The 21,528-nt window shown below is 48.8% G+C and overlaps 1 protein-coding gene across 1 annotated transcript in view; it reads left to right on the plus strand.

Moving 5' to 3' along the window:
• The window catches only part of LOC147709470 (L-gulonolactone oxidase-like), a 722,418-nt gene that overhangs the window by 635,183 nt on the left and 65,707 nt on the right, over positions 1-21,528 (plus strand). Inside the window, exon 9 of the mRNA XM_086928034.1 lies at positions 14,680-14,829. Coding sequence (XP_086784160.1) covers positions 14,680-14,829 — 150 coding nt within the window. The remainder of the gene's footprint in view (positions 1-14,679; positions 14,830-21,528) is intronic.

Consider the following 21,528-nt stretch of genomic DNA (forward strand, 5'->3'; position numbering starts at 1 on the left):
CGAACGGGCAGATTGCTCTCGGAGGCGGCGCTGTTGTGGATGAGGGGAGCGGGATTCCGCTGGCTGACGGTATACATATAGTCTCGCTTTACGCAGACAACCAGCTTCTGTATGTGCGAGACCTTGCAGCTGTGCCGGGTCTATTGTCAGACATTTTCCAGTCATTTGAAGAGGTGTCGGGGCTTAAGGTCAACTGGGCAAAGTCCGTAGTGTACTCGTTTAGCCCGGACACACAGGAATGCGACATGCGCCTCGGAGGAGTCGGACTTACATGGTATCCCACCACATTTAAATACCTCGGAATGCACATCTATAGGGACACGCAGAGCATACTGGAGGGTAACCTGGTGCGCGCTATATCCTCGCTGCGAGCCCAGATGGCCTTCTGGAAGACACTGCCTCTGAATGTGCCCAGTAGGATAGCACTATCCAAAATGATAGCATTACCTAGACTGCTCTATCACTTCGCCAATATCCCACTGTATGTCCCACAAAGGTATTCCATGAACTAGAATCAATGGTCCGCAACCTGATTTTGAACACAGGGCGTCCCCGAGTGGCTCTGGCGAAACTCTACTCCCCAACTACAGAAGGGGGCTGGCGGTCCCTAACCTAGAGCTGTATTATCTGGCGGCACAGCTGCAATGGGTGACACACTGGCTGAGCGGCACACACTTAGATGACACAGCCACCGCTACCTACGTATGGACACACACACAAATATGCACATTGTTTCATCCCTTGACTAAGGGACCTCGCCCGCTACCACTACATGTGGCTGTGGCCCGCAAATGCTTCCTCCGTAGCCTAAAGCTGACCCGGGAAGTCAAGCCTTACGCCCCCGCGCTTCCCCTGTTGGGTACCCCCAGGAGGAGCGGAATGGTGACACTGTGCATTCTAGAGAGCTGGACTACGGCTGGGGTGGAAACTAAGTATGAGCTTAAAATCCGCTCCGCTCGCGGATTTTGCGAATTTTCGGTAAATTCGCGACCCGCGAACTCCCGCGAATTTACCGAGAATTCGCAAATCCGCGAGCGGCGGATCCGGGGGCAAAAGTTGAAGCCTGGCCTGTTGTAACTATTTTACGATGGCGCCGGCAAGCTGCCAGCGCCATCCTAAAATAGTTACTAAGTTAGCTTCAACAGGAAGCTCTAATAGATAAAATAAAGCAGGTGCTCGATTTTATCTATAAGAGCTTCCTGTTGAAGCTAATTTAGTAACTATTTTAGGATGGCGCTGGCAGCTTGCCGGCGCCATCGTAAAATAGTTACAACAGGCCAGGCTGGTGTGCTTTTTTCCCCAAATGTACCGTGGAAAATCAGCTGTGATGCTGGATAGAGGATTTTGCATCCTTGACTTTCACGAGCGCAATACCCGTGCTGTTCCTGTGACCAGGAGCTTTTTCTCTTCATCTGCTGAACTGATCTTTCTCTGACCTTTTATGCACACAAGAGGCATGTGAACTCGCATGGAAGCCCCGCACGTTTGGCCCCGCGCACACACTCGCGGTTTGCACCGTCTTCCCGCCATTCACCCACTATGATGGACAGCTCACTCAAGGGACCCCTGCGCCCTTCGGGGCGATTGCATAGTAACACACACATGGTCGCTCGAACTAGTTGATGCTCAAATTCAGTGACTCATTCATTAGCCCAAAAACAATCGTGAGCGTCGTCGAGGCTGGACAGGTGTGCCTTTTTTCCCAACTCTACCGTGGAAAATCAGCTGTGATGCTGTATAGAGGCCTTTGCATCCTTGACTTTCACGAGCACAATACCCGTGCTGTTCTTGTGACCAGGGGCGTCTTTCTCTTCATCTGCTGAACTGATCTTTCTCTGACCTTTTATGCACACAAGAGGCATGTGAACTCGCATGGAAGCCCCGCACCGTTGGCCCCGCCCACACACTCGCGGTTTGCACCGTCTTCCCGCCATTCACCCACTATGATGGACAGCTCACTCAAGGGACCCCTGCGCCCTTCGGGGCGATTGCATAGCAACACACACATGGTCGCTCGAACTAGTTGATGCTCAAATTCAGTGACTCATTCATTAGCCCAAAAACAATCGTGAGCGTCGTCGAGGCTGGACAGGTGTGCCTTTTTTCCCAACTCTACCGTGGAAAATCAGCCGTGATGCTGTATAGAGGCCTTTGCATCCTTGACTTTCACGAGCACAATACCCGTGCTGTTCTTGTGACCAGGGGCGTCTTTCTCTTCATCTGCTGAACTGATCTTTCTCTGACCTTTTATGCACACAAGAGGCATGTGCACTCGCATGGAAGCCCCGCCCCAAATCCGCGGATCCGCAAATCGCAAAATCCGCGGATTTTGCGGATCCACGATCCGCAAATCCGCAAAATCCACGGATCGTGGATCCGCAAAATCCGCCCATGCTTAGTGGAAACCATGGGCGACCTCTATGCGGATGGAGCCATGCTCCAGTTTGAGGAACTGACAGAGGGCACGGGTCTGCCGGCAGGGCAGTTCCTACTTCATGCGTCTATTCTGCGCGCATACACGGAGTCCTGGGGCGATATTCAGGAAGAACCACCGATACACCACCTAATGCAATACTTGCATGTTATGGGCAACGGTTCCCATATCATCCACTGGCTGGCGCAAGCCCTCCTCATGCACACACAGCGGTCTACACAACCACTACGGGACAAATGGGCGGCCCTCCGAGGACGGGACTGGACGGACAAGGAGTGGAACATGATCCTAGTCAGCCCCGTGAATATTCCACGTACTCCCGGTTCCAGACAATACAATTTTACATACTGCATCAGGCATATTTATCGCCGGACAAAATCAACCGGTATTTCATGATCAGCACCGCTACCTGTCCCAGATGCAACCTGCTAGGCGCGGACATTTTGCACATGCTCTGGCATTGCCCTTCTCTTGCCACATATTGGGGAGAGGTGACATCGCTCCTGACGCGCAGCGCTGGCTCAGGGCTACCGCACACATGGGAGGCTTGTATTCTAGGATTATACAAAAGAAATAAACTCAATAAAATACAAGCCAGGTACTGGGATCTAGGCCTTATCACTGCCAAGCGGTTGCTCACAAAACACTGGAAAAGGAAGGGACCACCGCTCACTAAATACTGGTATGTTTCCTTCACTAACTGGGCAAGGGCGGAAAGCGTTGCACTACACCGAGAGGAGGTAGCGGGCTTAAGAAAGTTCCCAATTGCACAACTCTGGGATGACATCATGAGCTCACAGAAGGATACAAAGTTCCCCGGGGAGAGTACTACAGTGTGGAGAAGGAACTAGGTGGGTTCCCTTGTCGGAACTAGAGAGCCTCACACACCCAGAGCGTTAGGTGTGAAACACACCCTGACTGTAGGATGTCCAGTCTCATCATCGGCTCACTGCTCCTCGTCAGACCGGCACTGCAATGTCTGACGGAGTGCCCAAAGGCACTCTTTTGGCGGAGTTCTTTTTTTCCTTGGCCATGGTGTGTGTGAGTGAAGAAGAAGTGTAGTCGGTGCAAAGTGAGTGAGTGTTAAAAAGGGTAAGCAGTCCACAAAGGGATTTATTGACGTGGCTGATTCCCTGATTAAAAGGGGTGGGAGGGGAGCTAGATACTGTGGAGTTATACAGCAAACTAACGTTAGTTTGCTGTATAACTCCACAGTATCTAGCTCCCCTCCCACCCCTTTTAATCAGGGAATCAGCCACGTCAATAAATCCCTTTGTGGACTGCTTACCCTTTTTAACACTCACTCACTTTGCAACGACTACACTTCTTCTTCACTCACACACACCATGGGCAAGGAACAAAAGAACTCCGCCAAAAGAGTGCCTTTGGGCACTCCGTCAGACATTGCAGTGCCGGTCTGACGAGGAGCAGTGAGCCGATGATGAGACTGGACATCCTACAGTCAGGGTGTGTTTCACACCTAACGCTCTGGGTGTGTGAGGCTCTCTAGTTCCGACAAGGGAACCCACCTAGTTCCTTCTCCACACTGTAGTACTCTCCCCGGGGAACTTTGTATCCTTCCGTGTGCTCTAGACTAGGACATGTACACTGGACCCCATTAAATATCGTCCTATCACTGTTCCCCTTGTTGTTTCAAATGACATCATGAGCTCCCTCAAGAAGGAGGGCACGACCAGAGGGCTCACTTAGGGATCGCCACATACGGGGAAACGCAGGTGGAGAAGATGTGGAGACACTAAGGACACAGACAATACTGTCCCCTCATGCCGCCCGCACGCCTGGAGCGCTGGAGATGTGGTGCTTCCAGATCGGAAGAAGTTCGCCTCCCCCCCAACCGCATCGAATAATGATTGTAACACACGTCCGACACGCTAGCCGCGGGTCCGGACACCCGCCCACACGATGAACCATTAGTCCATGACATGATACAATATTTTCCTGGTCCTTTTCACGACATCGCTCCCTCTTGTGCACTCTTCCACCCCACTCCCTCCCGCATAAATCTCCCCATTTATCTGTTTTTGTTTTGGGCTCTTGTCTCTCATATATAGCCTTTTCTTCCTTGAACGTCCCACCGGGAGGCAGACTCAGACGCTTGGCCAGCCGCAAGGCCTGCAGCAAGTCGCATCTCCCCAATATACAATTAGGCTATACTATTTATCCATGTAGCACATCACCCACTGCATTGATAATCAGTAGAGATTTGCTGCTCTGAGTAGGTGGTGTGAACCACGACAAGGATAGACCGAACACGTGTACTAAATACTCCTATCCAATGATACACTTACAGGGTCTGTCCGTGAACTTCATGAGTTTCAGTACAGTGGACACCGGAATGTTACTCGATGGCACAGCAAATAATTTGGGACAAACCGATAAGAACTGTTAAGTTTACAGAGTTAAATTATTTACTTATAAAACGATAAAACAAGACGTCATTTGAATGTAAGTTGAACTATGAGCATGCGTGATGCAAATGACGCAATTAATGTCATCTATCCTGATGTTACGGTCGGAAGGGATGTATACCTTTCTTTTGTTTTATTTTTCTTACAATGCATCGAAATGTTGCAGCCGGCCCCAAGGGTTGTAGGCTCCGCAATGTGTACCGCTCTCTATACCAGTAATAAACGTCTTACAAAAAAAAAAAGAAAAATTAAGTCCATTCTATATATTTTTTTCGATATTATGTCTAGTTACCCATTCTCAGCACCTTAAAGTCAGACCCCAGCATGGACAGTGGGCAGTAAAAGGCAAGTTCCAGGGGTTTCCTGCCTGACTTTGGTCGAGACACAAGAGGGGATATTCTTAAGGACTTATCTCCGATTTATCCCCAGCTTACCGCATCAAAAGTGCTGATAGATCTAACACCCCATTCACAAGCTGGTGCAAACGGCAGACATTGCCAGTATTCCTGTGATAACTGCCCCAAAATGTATCTCCAAGGTGGACACCACCAACTAACCCTAATGAGATGCAGAGTAGGCGTTCCCATGCAAAAACACATGAAAAAACCTCAACACCACTTTCACAACGAAATGCCAGATCTTTGATGCGAACTAAAAGCAGGAAATAAGCCGCTGTAGCAGCAGGGAATGAACACCTACCTTTTGCTGATGTTACGCAGGGCGACTACCTGCAGCATTAAAGGGAGCCTAGCCAAGAGCCACACCTGAAGACCCACAGATGCCATGAAGACAATGACCATGCGATTCAGAAAAGGGGGTGGTGATGAACAGAGTGTCTGAATTAAGCAGACCACTCTTACCCAGTCCAAAGATCAGGGCTTGATCCATCACTGTTATTTAGCTCACTGCACCATCCCAGCTCAGAACCTGGCTATATGCAAATCAGTCTGTCCCTGGCCCAGTGCATCATGGGAACAGGGCAGACTAAACTACCAAGCCAATTCTTCACCAGAAAGGAGACAAGCTTCCGGGGACTGGTTTCTGGCATTTCAGCCGTCGACGGCCCGGCTTGCTTGAATCCTGATGGTGCAGTGTGCAAGGGACTCATGTCTGAGTATACCCTGCCACACCTATAGTGGCCTAAAACGATTCAGAAAAGGGGGTGGTGATGAACAGAGTGTCTGAATTAAGCAGACCACTCTTACCCAGTCCAAAGATCAGGGCTTGATGCATCACCGTTATTTAGCTCACTGCACCATCCCAGCTCAGAACCTGGCTATATGCAAATCAGTCTGTCCCTGGCCCAGTGCATCATGGGAACAGGGCAGACCAAACTACCAAGCCAATTCTTTTACTGGAAAGGAGACAAGCTTCCGGGGACCGGTTTCTGGCATTTCAGCCGTCGCCGGCACGGCTTGCTTGAATCCTGATGGTGCAGTGATCAAGCCCTGATCTTTGGACTGGGTAAGAGTGGTCTGCTTAATTCAGACACTCTGTTCATCACCCCCCCCAGGTTCTGAGCTGGGATGGTGCAGTGAGCTAAAAAACGGTGATGGATCAAGCCCTGATCTGTTGACTGGGTAGGTGTATTCTGCTTAATTCAAAAACTCTGTCCATCACCACCCCCTTTTCTGAATCATTTTGTCCACCATAAGCGTGGAAGGGTATGCTCAGATGTGAGTCCCTTGCTCATTGCACCATCAGGATTCAAGCAAGCCGGGCCGATGACGGCTGTAATGCCAGAAACCGGTCCCCGGAAGCTTGTTTCCTTCCCAGTGAAAGAATTGGCTTGGTAGTTTGGTTTGCCCTGTTCCCATGATGCACTGGGACAGGGACAGACTAATTTGCATGTAGCCAGGTTCTGAGCTGGGATGGTGCAGTGAGCTAAAAAACGGCGATGGATCAAGCCCTGATCTATTGACTGGGTAGGAGTATTCTGCTTAATTCAGAAACTCTGTCCATCACCACCCCCTTTTCTGAATCGACAATGACCATGCAGCACCGATACCCATGAGAGCCACAACATCCCCCGCCACCACCCCCAGCCCCCCCCCCCCCCCCCGGTTCCCCAGACATACACAGACTGTGCATGACACAAGAGCCACAAAAATCGCATGATGACACACATTTGTGGCCAGAAGAACGAGAAACAGTCACACAGCACTGAAGTAACAACAAAAAACTTTATTGAAACACAACACAAAACAACAATGCATAACACTCCTGTCTGGTCCGTCAGGAACAACCTCGAAGTCACAGCCTGGAAAACAAAGCACAAAATCAGGATGTGTGTCATGTGCACATCAGTGGAGCGAGACACAGAGAAACAGAGGAGGAAGCAAGGAAAGGAAAGGAAGGGAGAGAGAGAGAGAGGGAAGGAAAGGAAAGGAGAGTGAGAGAGAGAGAGAGGGAAGGAAAGGAAGGGAGAGAGAGAGAGAGAGAGAGGGAAGGAAAGGAAGGGAGAGAGAGAGAGAGGGACACCGCCGCCCCTGCGCACACAGGCCTCACTGCTCACCTGCTTCTGCCGGTTTGTCCACCAGTAGGCACACCACATGGCCGTGCAAACTCCAGGCCCTGGTCCCACCACCATGGCATAGTCCACATCATGCAGGCCTGCCCCAGGGCCCAGCAGGTCCCACACATGACGCTGAGTCCTGAGTCATCAATGGTGGAGACCACAACAGTGCACACGTCATCATCGCAGGCTGCACACCCGCTCAGCTAATTCGTTGCAACTAACCCCTTGCAACACAAGTCAGCGCCACGTGGTGGTAGGCCCGTGATTCCGCAAAGTTTCTGATGCCACTAACCCTGTGCAACACAAGTCAGCACCACGTGGTGGTAGGCCTGTGACGGCCGCAAGGCTTCGGGCGCTACTAACCTTGTGCGCAACATCCCATGGGTCCTTTGTGATTGAGCACCGTGGAGCGTCCGTCATCCAGTCACAACCGGCAGAGGGGAATGCGACATTGTCGGCCACTTATATTTGCGGGGTCACATGTCCTGTGATGCCTGTGCCGGATGGGTGTTGCGTTTGTGCAAACGTGCCCTCAGGGAGTGGCCGTGACATGCTGACAACTAGACCAGTGAGCTGCACACCACCAGCATGTACGCCTGTGACAGGTAGCTATGGGGGCCCCCTCGGAGCGTAAGCGGAGTGGTCTGGCCTGGCGTACACTGTACCAGTGCAGGGCTTGCAACAATGACTCAGAGGCTCTGGGCGAAGTTCAGTCCATGTCCGGACAAGGAAGTGACTACTGCGTGTGTCCCTGTTGCAGTGTCCACGGCACACGGAACAAAATAGGCAATGTAGCACACTGTGAGTGGCATCCCACTAGATGGGTATCATTGACGTAAGGGAATCACTGTCCCTACATTCATCCACACATTCATACATGGATGATGAAAGACATGACACAGCAGTGCGGTACTGGATGTTTATTGCATCCAGTGGAATGTTGAAGCTGGAGAGGTGCAGGGCCATGCCAAGCACACTACACAGTATGGGCCCGTGGAGGGCCAGCCAGAGTCCATCCGGGGATGACAAGCACTGCGGAAGAGGAAGGGTACATTCCGCAGTCTGGTTGCTGTGTCATTGTTCATCAAACAGGATATGGCAGTCCATATTGTGGTCCAAGTTGAGTGCAGCGGAATGAATCGGGCCAGTGGAAGATCATGGTGGCATGTGCGGCACCAAGCAGAAACAGGCCAGGTAATGGAAATGAATGGTAGTGCCTCCTCAGACAAAAATCCCAGCCACGTCCTCGTCCTTGGATATGTGCTCTGCCCCACCTGTGGGTGTTGCAGTACCGGCTGCGGCACTGTGTGCCACTGACACATCAGGGGCCGGAGGAGGATTGTTGTCGGCACTGTGTGGCAGTGACACATCAGGGGCCGGAGGAGGATTGTCGCATGGTGTGGGGGCAGCAGCATTTATCAGCGCCACGCCTTGTAGCAGCAATGCCATGATGAGGATCTGCAGGGCATGGTAGATCCCATCTACATCTCCCTGATGTGTAGCGTGGCTGCCATCCTTCCTGCCTCTATCCGCACCATGTCCTCCATGAGCCTCTGCATGTGCCAGTCTGAGCAGACAAGTGTTCTTCTCTCTGCGTCATTACACCAGTCATTAGAGATCATGGAGCGGACCGTGGGTGTCCGTTAGGGACTGGAGCTGGTCCCTCATGGGACCTAGATACCCATGGACGGCGTCCAGTTTGGTAGCCATGAGGCCAAACCCCAACCGCACCTGCTCAGCTGTCTCCCTCTGGCCCTCCAGCACATGGTGTTGGAAGGCCATGGTTTGTTCCTGGGGGTCTTGAGAGACTGCCGGGGCTGTGGGTGCCTCCTGCTGGGTGGTTTGGGTAGTGGGTGGGGTCTCCTTGATGCAGCTGGGCTGCCCTGATCCTGGAGGTGAGTTGCAGATCATGTCCATGATGTGTTGGAGGGCTTGGGTGTCAATGCTGGGGTTGTCCTCCTCATCATCAGTGAAGAGTGGCTGGGACAGCTGTGCAGGGGGTGTTGAAGGTGTCTCTGCAATGTGAAGGGGAGATGGGGTATTACTATGTGTCCACATGTACGTGGCCGCATGGAACATGTTGACATACAGACAGCATGGCATTGTACATTGTGACAGTGTGTAGATCAGGGCCATGACCCAGAGTCATTGTGGGTGTGCATTGTGCTCTGCTTGATTGTGCATGTGTGCCATTGTCAGCCTCTCTTCACCCGTACCCCCAGTACCTGGTGGTCACTCACCCAGTTGCAGTTGTGTTGTGTCCTGTCGAGCAGTGTCCGTTCCCCCGACTCCAGCGACAGTCTCCACACTGATGACTGTTGACACCAACTCCTCCATGTCATCCAGCCTGAGCTGTGGTGCTGGGCTCCAAATTCCAGTCTGCATTGCTGCCTTCTGGTTGGCTGCGAGTTTCTCCTTGGTCTTCCGCTTGATGTCAATCCATCACCTCTTGGCCTCGTCCATTGACCTCTTGTGCTCCCCGACAGCATTCACCTTGTCCACGATACCCACCATACCCCATTTTTGGTGCCCGATGACATGTTGGAGGTGATGAACAGTTGTTGATGGTGTTCCATCACCTCCATTATCAGGATCCTGTTTTCCTGCGGACTGAACATCGTCTTCCTCTTCTTCTTGTCCTTGCCCTTCCCTGTTCCCGAGGTCCCAGGCTGGTCGTCCGGGGTGCTTGTGGGGTTGCGCTCATCCTCTGCGCCTGCTCCGGCTGCATCCATGTTGCTTGGGTGTTGGTCAGTTTGTGTTTGTGTGTTTTTTCTACTTTTATAGTGATTATTCCCACCTGCCTTGTGTGTATTGTAGGCCTGGCGCTGCTTATCGCTGATTTCCTCATCATGCTTTGGTCCATCACATTTTTTTGCGTTGCGGTTTGTGTTTTTATCTCCGTCGCAGTGGTTGTATCGAGGATATTGGCCACCTTTTCGGTGGAATATCGCATGGCATGGTGTTGTGAATTTCACGTTCCACGCTGTGTTGTAAATTCCACGTTGACACAGGGTTATTTTCTCGCAATAGGCTGCGATGTGTAAAGGTGCGTTAGCCTTTTTTGGTGATGTTTAGCACACGTTCTTGTGACTATACCCCAAGGAGTGAACCGTCTGGCCTGGATCAGGAACTGGGGACGGCCAGAAAAGCCCCTCTCTTTGGCTCAGGACCCCAATAATCAGCAGGACTGCGCAGCCGTCAGCAACACTTCCTGATCCCCCCTCAGTGGATCCTCCCTGGTTCAATGCGCGGTCTAAATCTCTGCCTCTGAATCATTCCTTAGTGATTCCTCTTCCTCGCATCAAAGCCCCCTGGATCACTCCTGACCTGAGCCCAGGTGGCCAAATGTAGCTGTCTCGCAACCCTGCTTGGGACCAGAACAATATTTAGTTCTGTTGCAGTGTTGGCAGTGTTGGTATAGAGATCATACTGTACACTGGGAAATGTCAGCAGACTGGAACATTATTAGTAAATTTAGCCTTAATTCTCCTGCGATCATTTATTCATTTGTCAGAGAAGCTCTGCTTGGCTACCTCCAGAACCAATGGACCATATCCACGTGTATTACAGGGACATTTGCAAATGTAATGTTCATTACAACAATAACAATCTGTGATCATCTCTTAAGATTCATTTCCCTAGGTTTCAAAAAACTATACATTATGTTATTTGAAAAGAATGTTTCAGAGGGTGCTCAACAAGGCTATTGTCCAGAGGCCTAATACCCCTCCTGGTTCATTATAAAATAGAAAAGAAATCAAGATAAATACAGCTCTGTTTTAAAACATTTACTTTCTTGATGTTTGTGGTACAATGCAAAAGCATTTCTCCCTCACAAATAATTGTCATGTATATTTATTTCCCTGGGATGTACACACTCTATAGCAGGAAACAACGTTTACAACGCTGCGATTACATTGGAGTGCTTTTACAATGCGTTTGTTACAACAACTGCGTTGGTAATACGTGATAACTTTACATCGCAAGTCATTAGATCGACTTGCTGTAGGGGGCACTCTAAACTAAGGAATAGTATAATTTACTATTCCAACACCTTCCCTACTGTTGCACACGCTCGAGTTGGAATAGTAAATTATACTACTCCTAAGTCCAGCGCGCCCCCTACAGCAAGTCAATCTAATGACTTGCGATGCAAAGGTATCCCAGTGTAATGGAACACAATGTAGTACCATGCGTTGTAACATGCTATATTCCTCTATAGCACTCTTGATTTCACATATATCACAGTTGTATTGGTTGACGGGTTCCAGGAGTCCATTTTAAATACAGGTCACCTGACCTGTATTAATAATACACTATTTAAAAGGTTCCTGGACCTTAATTAGACACCCGCCTAAAACCATCACCCAATAAGCCCTGCATGATCTAAAGCTGCCCTATATGCACATAGGTAGTCTTGTGCTGGGGCCCGCAGCTCCCTCCTTCTGAGCTGTCACCCAAGGACACAAGATGTAAGCCTGGACGAATTCCCTGGAGACAGAGAGCCTCCAAGCAAGGATCACTAACATAACTGAAGTAAAGGGCCTGATTCACAAAGGGTCTCCACACTCATGGCGGAAGCCCCACATGTATGGGGGAGTCTCCGTACCTGGTGCAGAATTTACAAAGAGAAAACTCTCATTGCGGAGATTCTGTCCAGTGGAGTAACAATAGCCCCCGTACCCACAGCGGTGCGGGGGCCCAAGCACTAGGGGGGCCCCCCTCCAGCACTGTGCATGGGCAGCAGACCCCTGGTCTTAGAGCTCCTGCTGGGTCTGGAGTGTGGGGGCCCCCCTCAATGTGGTTTGCAGGGGGCCCCCTCAAGTTTGGTTACACCACTGATTACGCCAATGCTTTATCAGAATCTACCGAAACTTGCTTTTAGTTCATGTTGTACATTCAAACTTTGGTTTTGGGGTACCTCTCTCTTTTATTAGAGTACATTCAAAGTAGACCAGGAAGCCTGGTGAAAAGTAACATGGGCGTATTCACCCCTCAACAGGCTGCACTCCATTCCTTCAGGGCAGTGGAGAGATGTACTTAGCAGCAATGCCAAATTACAGCTAAGGCTTCCTGTTTTCCGTTTTTAATGATTTTTACAGAGAAGTACAGACAGAAAACATTCATTTTCTTGTCTGTATTTATTTTTAAATGTGGATAAAAACAGAAATTGGGTTGCTTTTTCAGTAATTCTAAATACTGTCTGCCATGTCTGCCAGGCCAATAGCTGTGTGGATTAATAGGTAAGGGGGTAAAAAAAGAAAGGCATTTTAGTAAAGAGGCTTTAACAGCAGTACATTTGCACAAGGTTGGTACTGAAATGTGCATATTTTCATATAAGTGCACTGATTTATCTTCTGTGGGTGTTAATAGCACTGAAACCTGGCAGATATTCAAGCAGCGACTGCATATTTATCTGTTAAATAAATGTGGAAATATACTAATTTAAGCTTAATTTTTCCACAAACCCCAAAATAAATATGGATAATACAGATAAAATTAGCAAAAAATAAATATGGATAAATATAGACGGAAATGGCCCAAAAAAATACTATAACACTGGGAGCCCTAATTACAGCCCACCATATGTAGAGATCTCCATCTAACTGTTAGAAGTTTCTGCGCCTTCAGAGGAGCTTCCACCTTGGCAAGGTATCTGAAGGTGGTGAAGCTTTGCTGTGCGGGCACAGTATTCCTTGCGCTCACACAGCAAACATTTTTTGTTTCCACTTTGGCAGTTTGCTTTTGGAAAACAAAAGATAAACCCCTGATACTCTGGAGGTTTTTCCCATCATGTGAGGGCCATTTATCTGTTTTCCTGTTTGAGACCACCAGGCTCTTGCTGTTGGTCCTAAACAGAAAAAAAAGATGTCAGAATGTCGACCTAAATATGGTGAATGTTCTGAGGTACTATGACCAATATCCCAAAGTCAGACGTAGGTGAAAGATTTCCACCGTCAACAGAAACGTGATGGGTTGCTCGACAATAATAGAGCAGGCGAACCAGGAGTCTGTTAGAGCCGGGAGTCTGTTGGAGCCGGGAGTCTGTTGGAGCCGGGAGTCTGTTGGAGCCAGGAGTTTGTTGGAGCCGGGAGTTTGTTGGAGCCGGATGCCTGTTGGAGCCAAGAGTCTGTTGGAGCTGGGAGTCTGTTGGAGCCGGGTGCCTGTTGGAGCCAAGAGTCGGTTGGAGCCGGGAGTCTGTTGGAGCCGGGAGTCTGTTGGAGCTGGGAGTCTGTTGGAGCCAGGAGTCTGTTGGAGCCGGGAGTCTGTTTGACCTGGGACTTTGTTTGAGCCGGGAGTCTGTTGGAGCCAAGAGTCTGTTGGAGCTGGGAGTTTGTTTGAGCCGGGAGTCTGTTGGAGCCAAGAGTCGGTTGGAGCCAGGAGTCTGTTGGAGCCGGGACTTTTGTGGACAGGATTCTCCTGTTTGCCAAGATCCTGGTTCGCCCGGTCTATGAGACCATATTAACACATGTTATACTTTTATTTGTAACTGGGGGAAAGCAGTCAGTTCACTTATGCACGAAATCATCGTGAACTACTTTTGATCACACATCATAATTGTTTGCCGCCTTTGTGCAGAAATGCATATGATAAACTAAATTATTAGTGAGGGCAAATTTAGAGAATAAATTATTTTTATTACTAATCCGTGGGTGTGCATAGACAATCGCAATCATATATTTCCTCTACTTCAGTGTTTTCCTGCTGTTACTCAAGCTAGAAACATATCAGTGAACAAACTACTGTCACGTTTAAAGCAGGGTAATCAGCTACTGAAATTGTTATAAAAGAGTTTTGTTTTTGTAAGTTGACATTTTTTGTTTGAGTATGAAGAATTATAGAATTCCTGGACGAAGCCACCGGAATTTACTGCGATGAATTCCTTAAAAAATATGCGCATGCGATGTCTGGGATCACAAAGCTACTGGATATCCAAGTGTTTTTTTGTATAATTGGCAATACCCCAATTTATTAAAACCCACTGCAGCAGAAAAGATGCCACAAATCCGATTTAAATGGTGCATGGCGTTTAGACAGATTACATATTTGAATCGCTGGGCTAGCCAGTGGTCCGAGTCACACTTCTGTCCCTCCACCTTAATAGTTTGATATTACTTTATGAAAATGCAAACACGCACTTGATATGCCTGTGGACTATTTTGCTCTACTTGATTTCTGTTTTTGAACACGGTTTTTTGCACTGCAGGCTAACGAGAAGTATGCCCTCTTGTTTGCAAAGCCACATTTCTCAAGTGTTCTTCTCACCATTGCCTGTGCTTCTATTCTCATTCTTACAGCTCTTTCCTGCCCAGCCTCGTGCCCCTCATCAATCGATTCTTCTTCTGGCTCTTGTTCACCACCAGAATAGAGCGCATAGGCCTCAGCCATAAGATCTTCAACTATGACTGCCGCTTCAAGCAACACGTTCAAGATTGGTCCATTCCAATGTAAGTGGCTTCTTCAATTTTTTCCAGGGACAGCTTTTCTTTAAGCATAATTTGATGACTAATTCGTGTCATTCAGCGCACCAAAGGTGATGGGAGGGATGCTTGCAATAATTATATCCACCAGCAATCTCTTGGGGTAGCATTCCAACCTATTATTCTTTTGCCCACCATGACTCCTTAATTTTGACCCAGCCATATGCAATCAGTCTTGATCCTACTCCAATAGGAACTGTCCGGCCGGAACTGCTATGCAAGGTTCTTCCTGAACTGGACCAGAAGCAACAAAGTCCAGTTTCGCCCTGATCTTCAGTCGGGAGTGCCTGATTCCAGTGTCACTGTAAGCATGGGGCCCACGCCTGGGCATTCAGTTAGGTCATTCCATCAAACACTTATAAGGTGATTGGGGAAATGCTTGCAATAAGTCTAACCACTGGCAATCCCTTGGGTAGCATTCTAACCCATCATTATTTTGCCCACCATGACACGCTTGGCAAAAGAATGATGGGTTAGAATGCTTCCCGAGTGATTGCCAGTGGTTAGACGTATTGCAAGCTTTTCCCCAGTCATCTTTTGCGCGTTTGATGGAACAAACTTCAGTTTGGACCCAGCCATATGCAAACTAGTCTTGGCATTTCAGGCTGGAGTGTTCATATTGGAGCACGGCCAAGGATGATTTAGATATGTCTCGGTCTAGTGTGTGACCATTGATGAATGCAAATGACCACCTCTGCTGCCCATATGCCTTCATGACATAGCAATTATTCGAATCACAGGAAGAAGTGTTTGGGGCAGATTTTGGGCTTCGCTTGGCAGGTTCTCAAGTAGGTGTGAAGTGTCAACTCACTAGGGACTTTGCACAACATCATTGGCTGTCCATTGGGAAGAGCTTGGTCTTCAATGAATCTGTATTGCACATCTCTCTCTATGGTTATGGCCCTAAATATCGTCCATTAACGAGTTCTCTGTCAGTCAAACCCACCCCTTCACTGTCGTAATGACATTAGTTGCCTTAGAATGTTCTTTTACATTCCCTCTAGAATTCACTTATTTCAGAGCTATTTCTTATGCTTGATGATTGCTCAAATCTTGTGTATCATCCTATTTTCTACCTATTTTCTACCTTTCCCGAATCACCTTTTGCTTGTTTGATTGAATGGCCTAACTGGATGCCCTGGGGTGGGACCCACGCTCACTTTGACACTGGACCCAGGCTATTCCTGACTGAATATCTATGAACTTTGCATGCTTTTGATGAATCTCTAAAAAACATCAGACGTATAACTTTTTCTACATTGGCAGATGATGCAAAGTTTTGCAGAGATTCTTCAAGGTGGTGCAAAGAAAAAAAGGGGTGGGGGATCCCAAAGCAAGTTTTGGCACCAATGTATTTTGCTTAGACTTTATACGCATGCACAGCGCCCAAACCCCCAGTCAGATATACATGAGATTTGGTAGAATTATAGATTATGGTGTGCTGGTGATTTTTTTAGGAAGTACAGGAAAGTAGGGCACGTTTTTTTATGGTATAAGGTATTTTAACTTAGATATATCAGTTGCCACAATAGTTTCATCAAATTTTGCAAAAGTACCGCAGTACATGCCGAGGACAAGACATCATATGATTGGCTAATTACTGCTTTTACAAAAGTTAAAGGCAGTCATGTTGCTTTGAGTACACGTAGGCTGTGTTCCGTGTTTAGGTCTTAACTATAGGAATTACGTTTTATATTTTTCCCTCCATATTACCACTTTCTTAAAGTGGTAATAGGTCGGGAAAATTATTTAAAGTTTCTGTTCATATATAAAAAAAAGAATCAGTGAGTACAGCTGTACTAGGAAGTATTGCAGTGCTTGTAAAAATGTTTGTTAACATTTTTAAGCTGCACTATATTTCACAAATAGTACACTGTATTTTAAATATTTTACATATTTACTTCTTTACATAAATGTCTAATGAGTAACGCAGTAATAGTTACAAATACTGTGCTACTTGAACCATCTAATGAAAACATACATTTGCTAAAAATGACAAATACACTGTACTAAACTACATTTAAGTAAAATATTGGTCTACAGTTTTATATATATATGCAGCTGGGTATTTCATACCGTGACTTGCATCGCGCACCCTGTGAACACTTCTAGGCACTGAAGAAGGCTGTAAAGTATGCCGAAATGCATTTGCCGTGGTTTTGTGTTCCGAATAAAGGCCTCCAGAACGTCCCCGCCTGTGGTCTCTTCTTCTTCTGCTGGAGGAGTATTTCCTGGATATTTCCGCGTGGACGCCAACATCCACGCTCAGAGACCCCCGCATTACAAAGTGGCTGTGGTGTTGTTGGCTTCTGTTTCGACGGTCTGCTGTGTTCCAGGGTACTGGATTTTCACCACAACCCACCACCGATCTCGGGAGAAACTGGGCGGCGGGCTATGTGGAATGCTTTCCCGATGCCCCTGCCTCCACTTGGCCCAGAGGATTGGAGGTTTATGCGGCATTGGGGACCCAAGGAGGCATTTATTTTGGGAGGCACATTAACTTTTAGGGTGGTGAACTTTGTGATGTCGTCCCCCTCCCTCCCGGACATTTTCTTACCTGAAGATGGCATTCTGGGACTTGTAGGCGATATTTCACTTGCCACAAATTTGAATCATCAAGGGGGCGGAGCAATCACTCACAAACAGGGTGCAGCTGGGTATTTCATACCGTGACTTGCATCGCGCACCCTGTGAACACTTCTAGGCACTGAAGAAGGCTGTAAAGTATGCCGAAATGCATTTGCCGTGGTTTTGTGTTCCGAATAAAGGCCTCCAGAACGTCCCCGCCTGTGGTCTCTTCTTCTTCTGCTGGAGGAGTATTTCCTGGATATTTCCGCGTGGACGCCAACATCCACGCTCAGAGACCCCCGCATTACAAAGTGGCTGTGGTGTTGTTGGCTTCTGTTTCGACGGTCTGCTGTGTTCCAGGGTACTGGATTTTCACCACAACCCACCACCGATCTCGGGAGAAACTGGGCGGCGGGCTATGTGGAATGCTTTCCCGATGCCCCTGCCTCCACTTGGCCCGGAGGATTGGAGGTTTATGCGGCATTGGGGACCCAAGGAGGCATTTATTTTGGGAGGCACATTAACTTTTAGGGTGGTGAACTTTGTGATGTCGTCCCCCTCCCTCCCGGACATTTTCTTACCTGAAGATGGCATTCTGGGACTTGTAGGCGATATTTCACTTGCCACAAATTTGAATCATCAAGGGGGCGGAGCAATCACTCACAAACAGGGTGCAGCTGGGTATTTCATACCGTGACTTGCATCGCGCACCCTGTGAACACTTCTAGGCACTGAAGAAGGCTGTAAAGTATGCCGAAATGCATTTGCCGTGGTTTTGTGTTCCGAATAAAGGCCTCCAGAACGTCCCCGCCTGTGGTCTCTTCTTCTTCTGCTGGAGGAGTATTTCCTGGATATTTCCGCGTGGACGCCAGCATCCACGCTCAGAGACCCCCGCATTACAAAGTGGCTGTGGTGTTGTTGGCTTCTGTTTCGACGGTCTGCTGTGTTCCAGGGTACTGGATTTTCACCACAACCCACCACCGATCTCGGGAGAAACTGGGCGGCGGGCTATGTGGAATGCTTTCCCGATGCCCCTGCCTCCACTTGGCCCGGAGGATTGGAGGTTTATGCGGCATTGGGGACCCAAGGAGGCATTTATTTTGGGAGGCACATTAACTTTTAGGGTGGTGAACTTTGTGATGTCGTCCCCCTCCCTCCCGGACATTTTCTTACCTGAAGATGGCATTCTGGGACTTGTAGGCGATATTTCACTTGCCACAAATTTGAATCATCAAGGGGGCGGGGCAATCACTCACAAACAGGGTGCAGCTGGGTATTTCATACCGTGACTTGCATCGCGCACCCTGTGAACACTTCTAGGCACTGAAGAAGGCTGTAAAGTATGCCGAAATGCATTTGCCGTGGTTTTGTGTTCCGAATAAAGGCCTCCAGAACGTCCCCGCCTGTGGTCTCTTCTTCTTCTGCTGGAGGAGTATTTCCTGGATATTTCCGCGTGGACGCCAACATCCACGCTCAGAGACCCCCGCATTACAAAGTGGCTGTGGTGTTGTTGGCTTCTGTTTCGACGGTCTGCTGTGTTCCAGGGTACTGGATTTTCACCACAACCCACCACCGATCTCGGGAGAAACTGGGCGGCGGGCTATGTGGAATGCTTTCCCGATGCCCCTGCCTCCACTTGGCCCGGAGGATTGGAGGTTTATGCAGCATTGGGGACCCAAGGAGGCATTTATTTTGGGAGGCACATTAACTTTTAGGGTGGTGAACTTTGTGATGTCGTCCCCCTCCCTCCCGGACATTTTCTTACCTGAAGATGGCATTCTGGGACTTGTAGGCGATATTTCACTTGCCACAAATTTGAATCATCAAGGGGGCGGAGCAATCACTCACAAACAGGGTGCAGCTGGGTATTTCATACCGTGACTTGCATCGCGCACCCTGTGAACACTTCTAGGCACTGAAGAAGGCTGTAAAGTATGCCGAAATGCATTTGCCGTGGTTTTGTGTTCCGAATAAAGGCCTCCAGAACGTCCCCGCCTGTGGTCTCTTCTTCTTCTGCTGGAGGAGTATTTCCTGGATATTTCCGCGTGGACGCCAACATCCACGCTCAGAGACCCCCGCATTACAAAGTGGCTGTGGTGTTGTTGGCTTCTGTTTCGACGGTCTGCTGTGTTCCAGGGTACTGGATTTTCACCACAACCCACCACCGATCTCGGGAGAAACTGGGCGGCGGGCTATGTGGAATGCTTTCCCGATGCCCCTGCCTCCACTTGGCCCAGAGGATTGGAGGTTTATGCGGCATTGGGGACCCAAGGAGGCATTTATTTTGGGAGGCACATTAACTTTTAGGGTGGTGAACTTTGTGATGTCGTCCCCCTCCCTCCCGGACATTTTCTTACCTGAAGATGGCATTCTGGGACTTGTAGGCGATATTTCACTTGCCACAAATTTGAATCATCAAGGGGGCGGAGCAATCACTCACAAACAGGGTGCAGCTGGGTATTTCATACCGTGACTTGCATCGCGCACCCTGTGAACACTTCTAGGCACTGAAGAAGGCTGTAAAGTATGCCGAAATGCATTTGCCGTGGTTTTGTGTTCCGAATAAAGGCCTCCAGAACGTCCCCGCCTGTGGTCTCTTCTTCTTCTGCTGGAGGAGTATTTCCTGGATATATATATATATATATATATATATATATATATCCATCGAAGCAGGAACCCAATTTGAAGGAGGTCTCAGGACACAAATTAAGCCGTTTTGCAAGTTTTATTAACAGCAGGCACGTAGGAAACTTCTCAGTATCCCAAATCATGAAAATGTTCAGCCAAACGCGTTTCGGGACTCTTGCTGTCCCTTCTTCGGTGGCTTGCAGTTGAAGGAAAATGAAAGCGTGTTGCTTCGCGCACTTAAATAATGTTCACAGCATCTGCCTAGTTGGGCGTGGCCAACTGCATGGCCTTCTGGATGCTGTAGTGCGCCGCGTCTTCCCCAGTGGGTGCGCTCCATCCCCACATATACAAACAATGTCTCTCCCAAGTGGGTAGAAGTGGTTTACTGTTGTCACCTACTTCGCTTTGTTGCTGTAAATTCGGCAAGGCAAGCACCCCCCTGCAGAAGCGCCAACCTCTCTGTCCTTCCCACTAATTCAAACACCAGCCAGGTGCTTGGTAGGACCCGCTCTGTAGTGGACCTCTCCTCACGACCGGAGACAGCCGTTACACATCCATCGAGGCAGGAACCCAATTTGAAGGAGGTCTCAGGACACAAATTAAGCCGTTTTGCAAGTTTTATTAACAGCAGGCACGTAGGAAACTTCTCAGTATCCCAAATCATGAAAATGTTCAGCCAAACGCGTTTCGGGACTCTTGCTGTCCCTTCTTCGGTGGCTTGCAGTTGAAGGAAAATGAAAGCGTGTTGCTTCGCGCACTTAAATAATGTTCACAGCATCTGCCTAGTTGGGCGTGGCCAACTGCATGGCCTTCTGGATGCTGTAGTGCGCCGCGTCTTCCCCAGTGGGTGCGCTCCATCCCCACATATACAAACAATGTCTCTCCCAAGTGGGTAGAAGTGGTTTACTGTTGTCACCTACTTCGCTTTGTTGCTGTAAATTCGGCAAGGCAAGCACCCCCCTGCAGAAGCGCCAACCTCTCTGTCCTTCCCACTAATTCAAACACCAGCCAGGTGCTTGGTAGGACCCGCTCTGTAGTGGACCTCTCCTCACGACCGGAGACAGCCGTTACACATCCATCGAAGCAGGAACCCAATTTGAAGGAGGTCTCAGGACACAAATTAAGCCGTTTTGCAAGTTTTATTAACAGCAGGCACGTAGGAAACTTCTCAGTATCCCAAATCATGAAAATGTTCAGCCAAACGCGTTTCGGGACTCTTGCTGTCCCTTCTTCGGTGGCTTGCAGTTGAAGGAAAATGAAAGCGTGTTGCTTCGCGCACTTAAATAATGTTCACAGCATCTGCCTAGTTGGGCGTGGCCAACTGCATGGCCTTCTGGATGCTGTAGTGCGCCGCGTCTTCCCCAGTGGGTGCGCTCCATCCCCACATATACAAACAATGTCTCTCCCAAGTGGGTAGAAGTGGTTTACTGTTGTCACCTACTTCGCTTTGTTGCTGTAAATTCGGCAAGG

This window comes from Lissotriton vulgaris, chromosome 6 (genome assembly GCF_964263255.1).
Source record: "Lissotriton vulgaris chromosome 6, aLisVul1.2, whole genome shotgun sequence".
NCBI classification, from domain to species: domain Eukaryota; kingdom Metazoa; phylum Chordata; class Amphibia; order Caudata; family Salamandridae; genus Lissotriton; species Lissotriton vulgaris.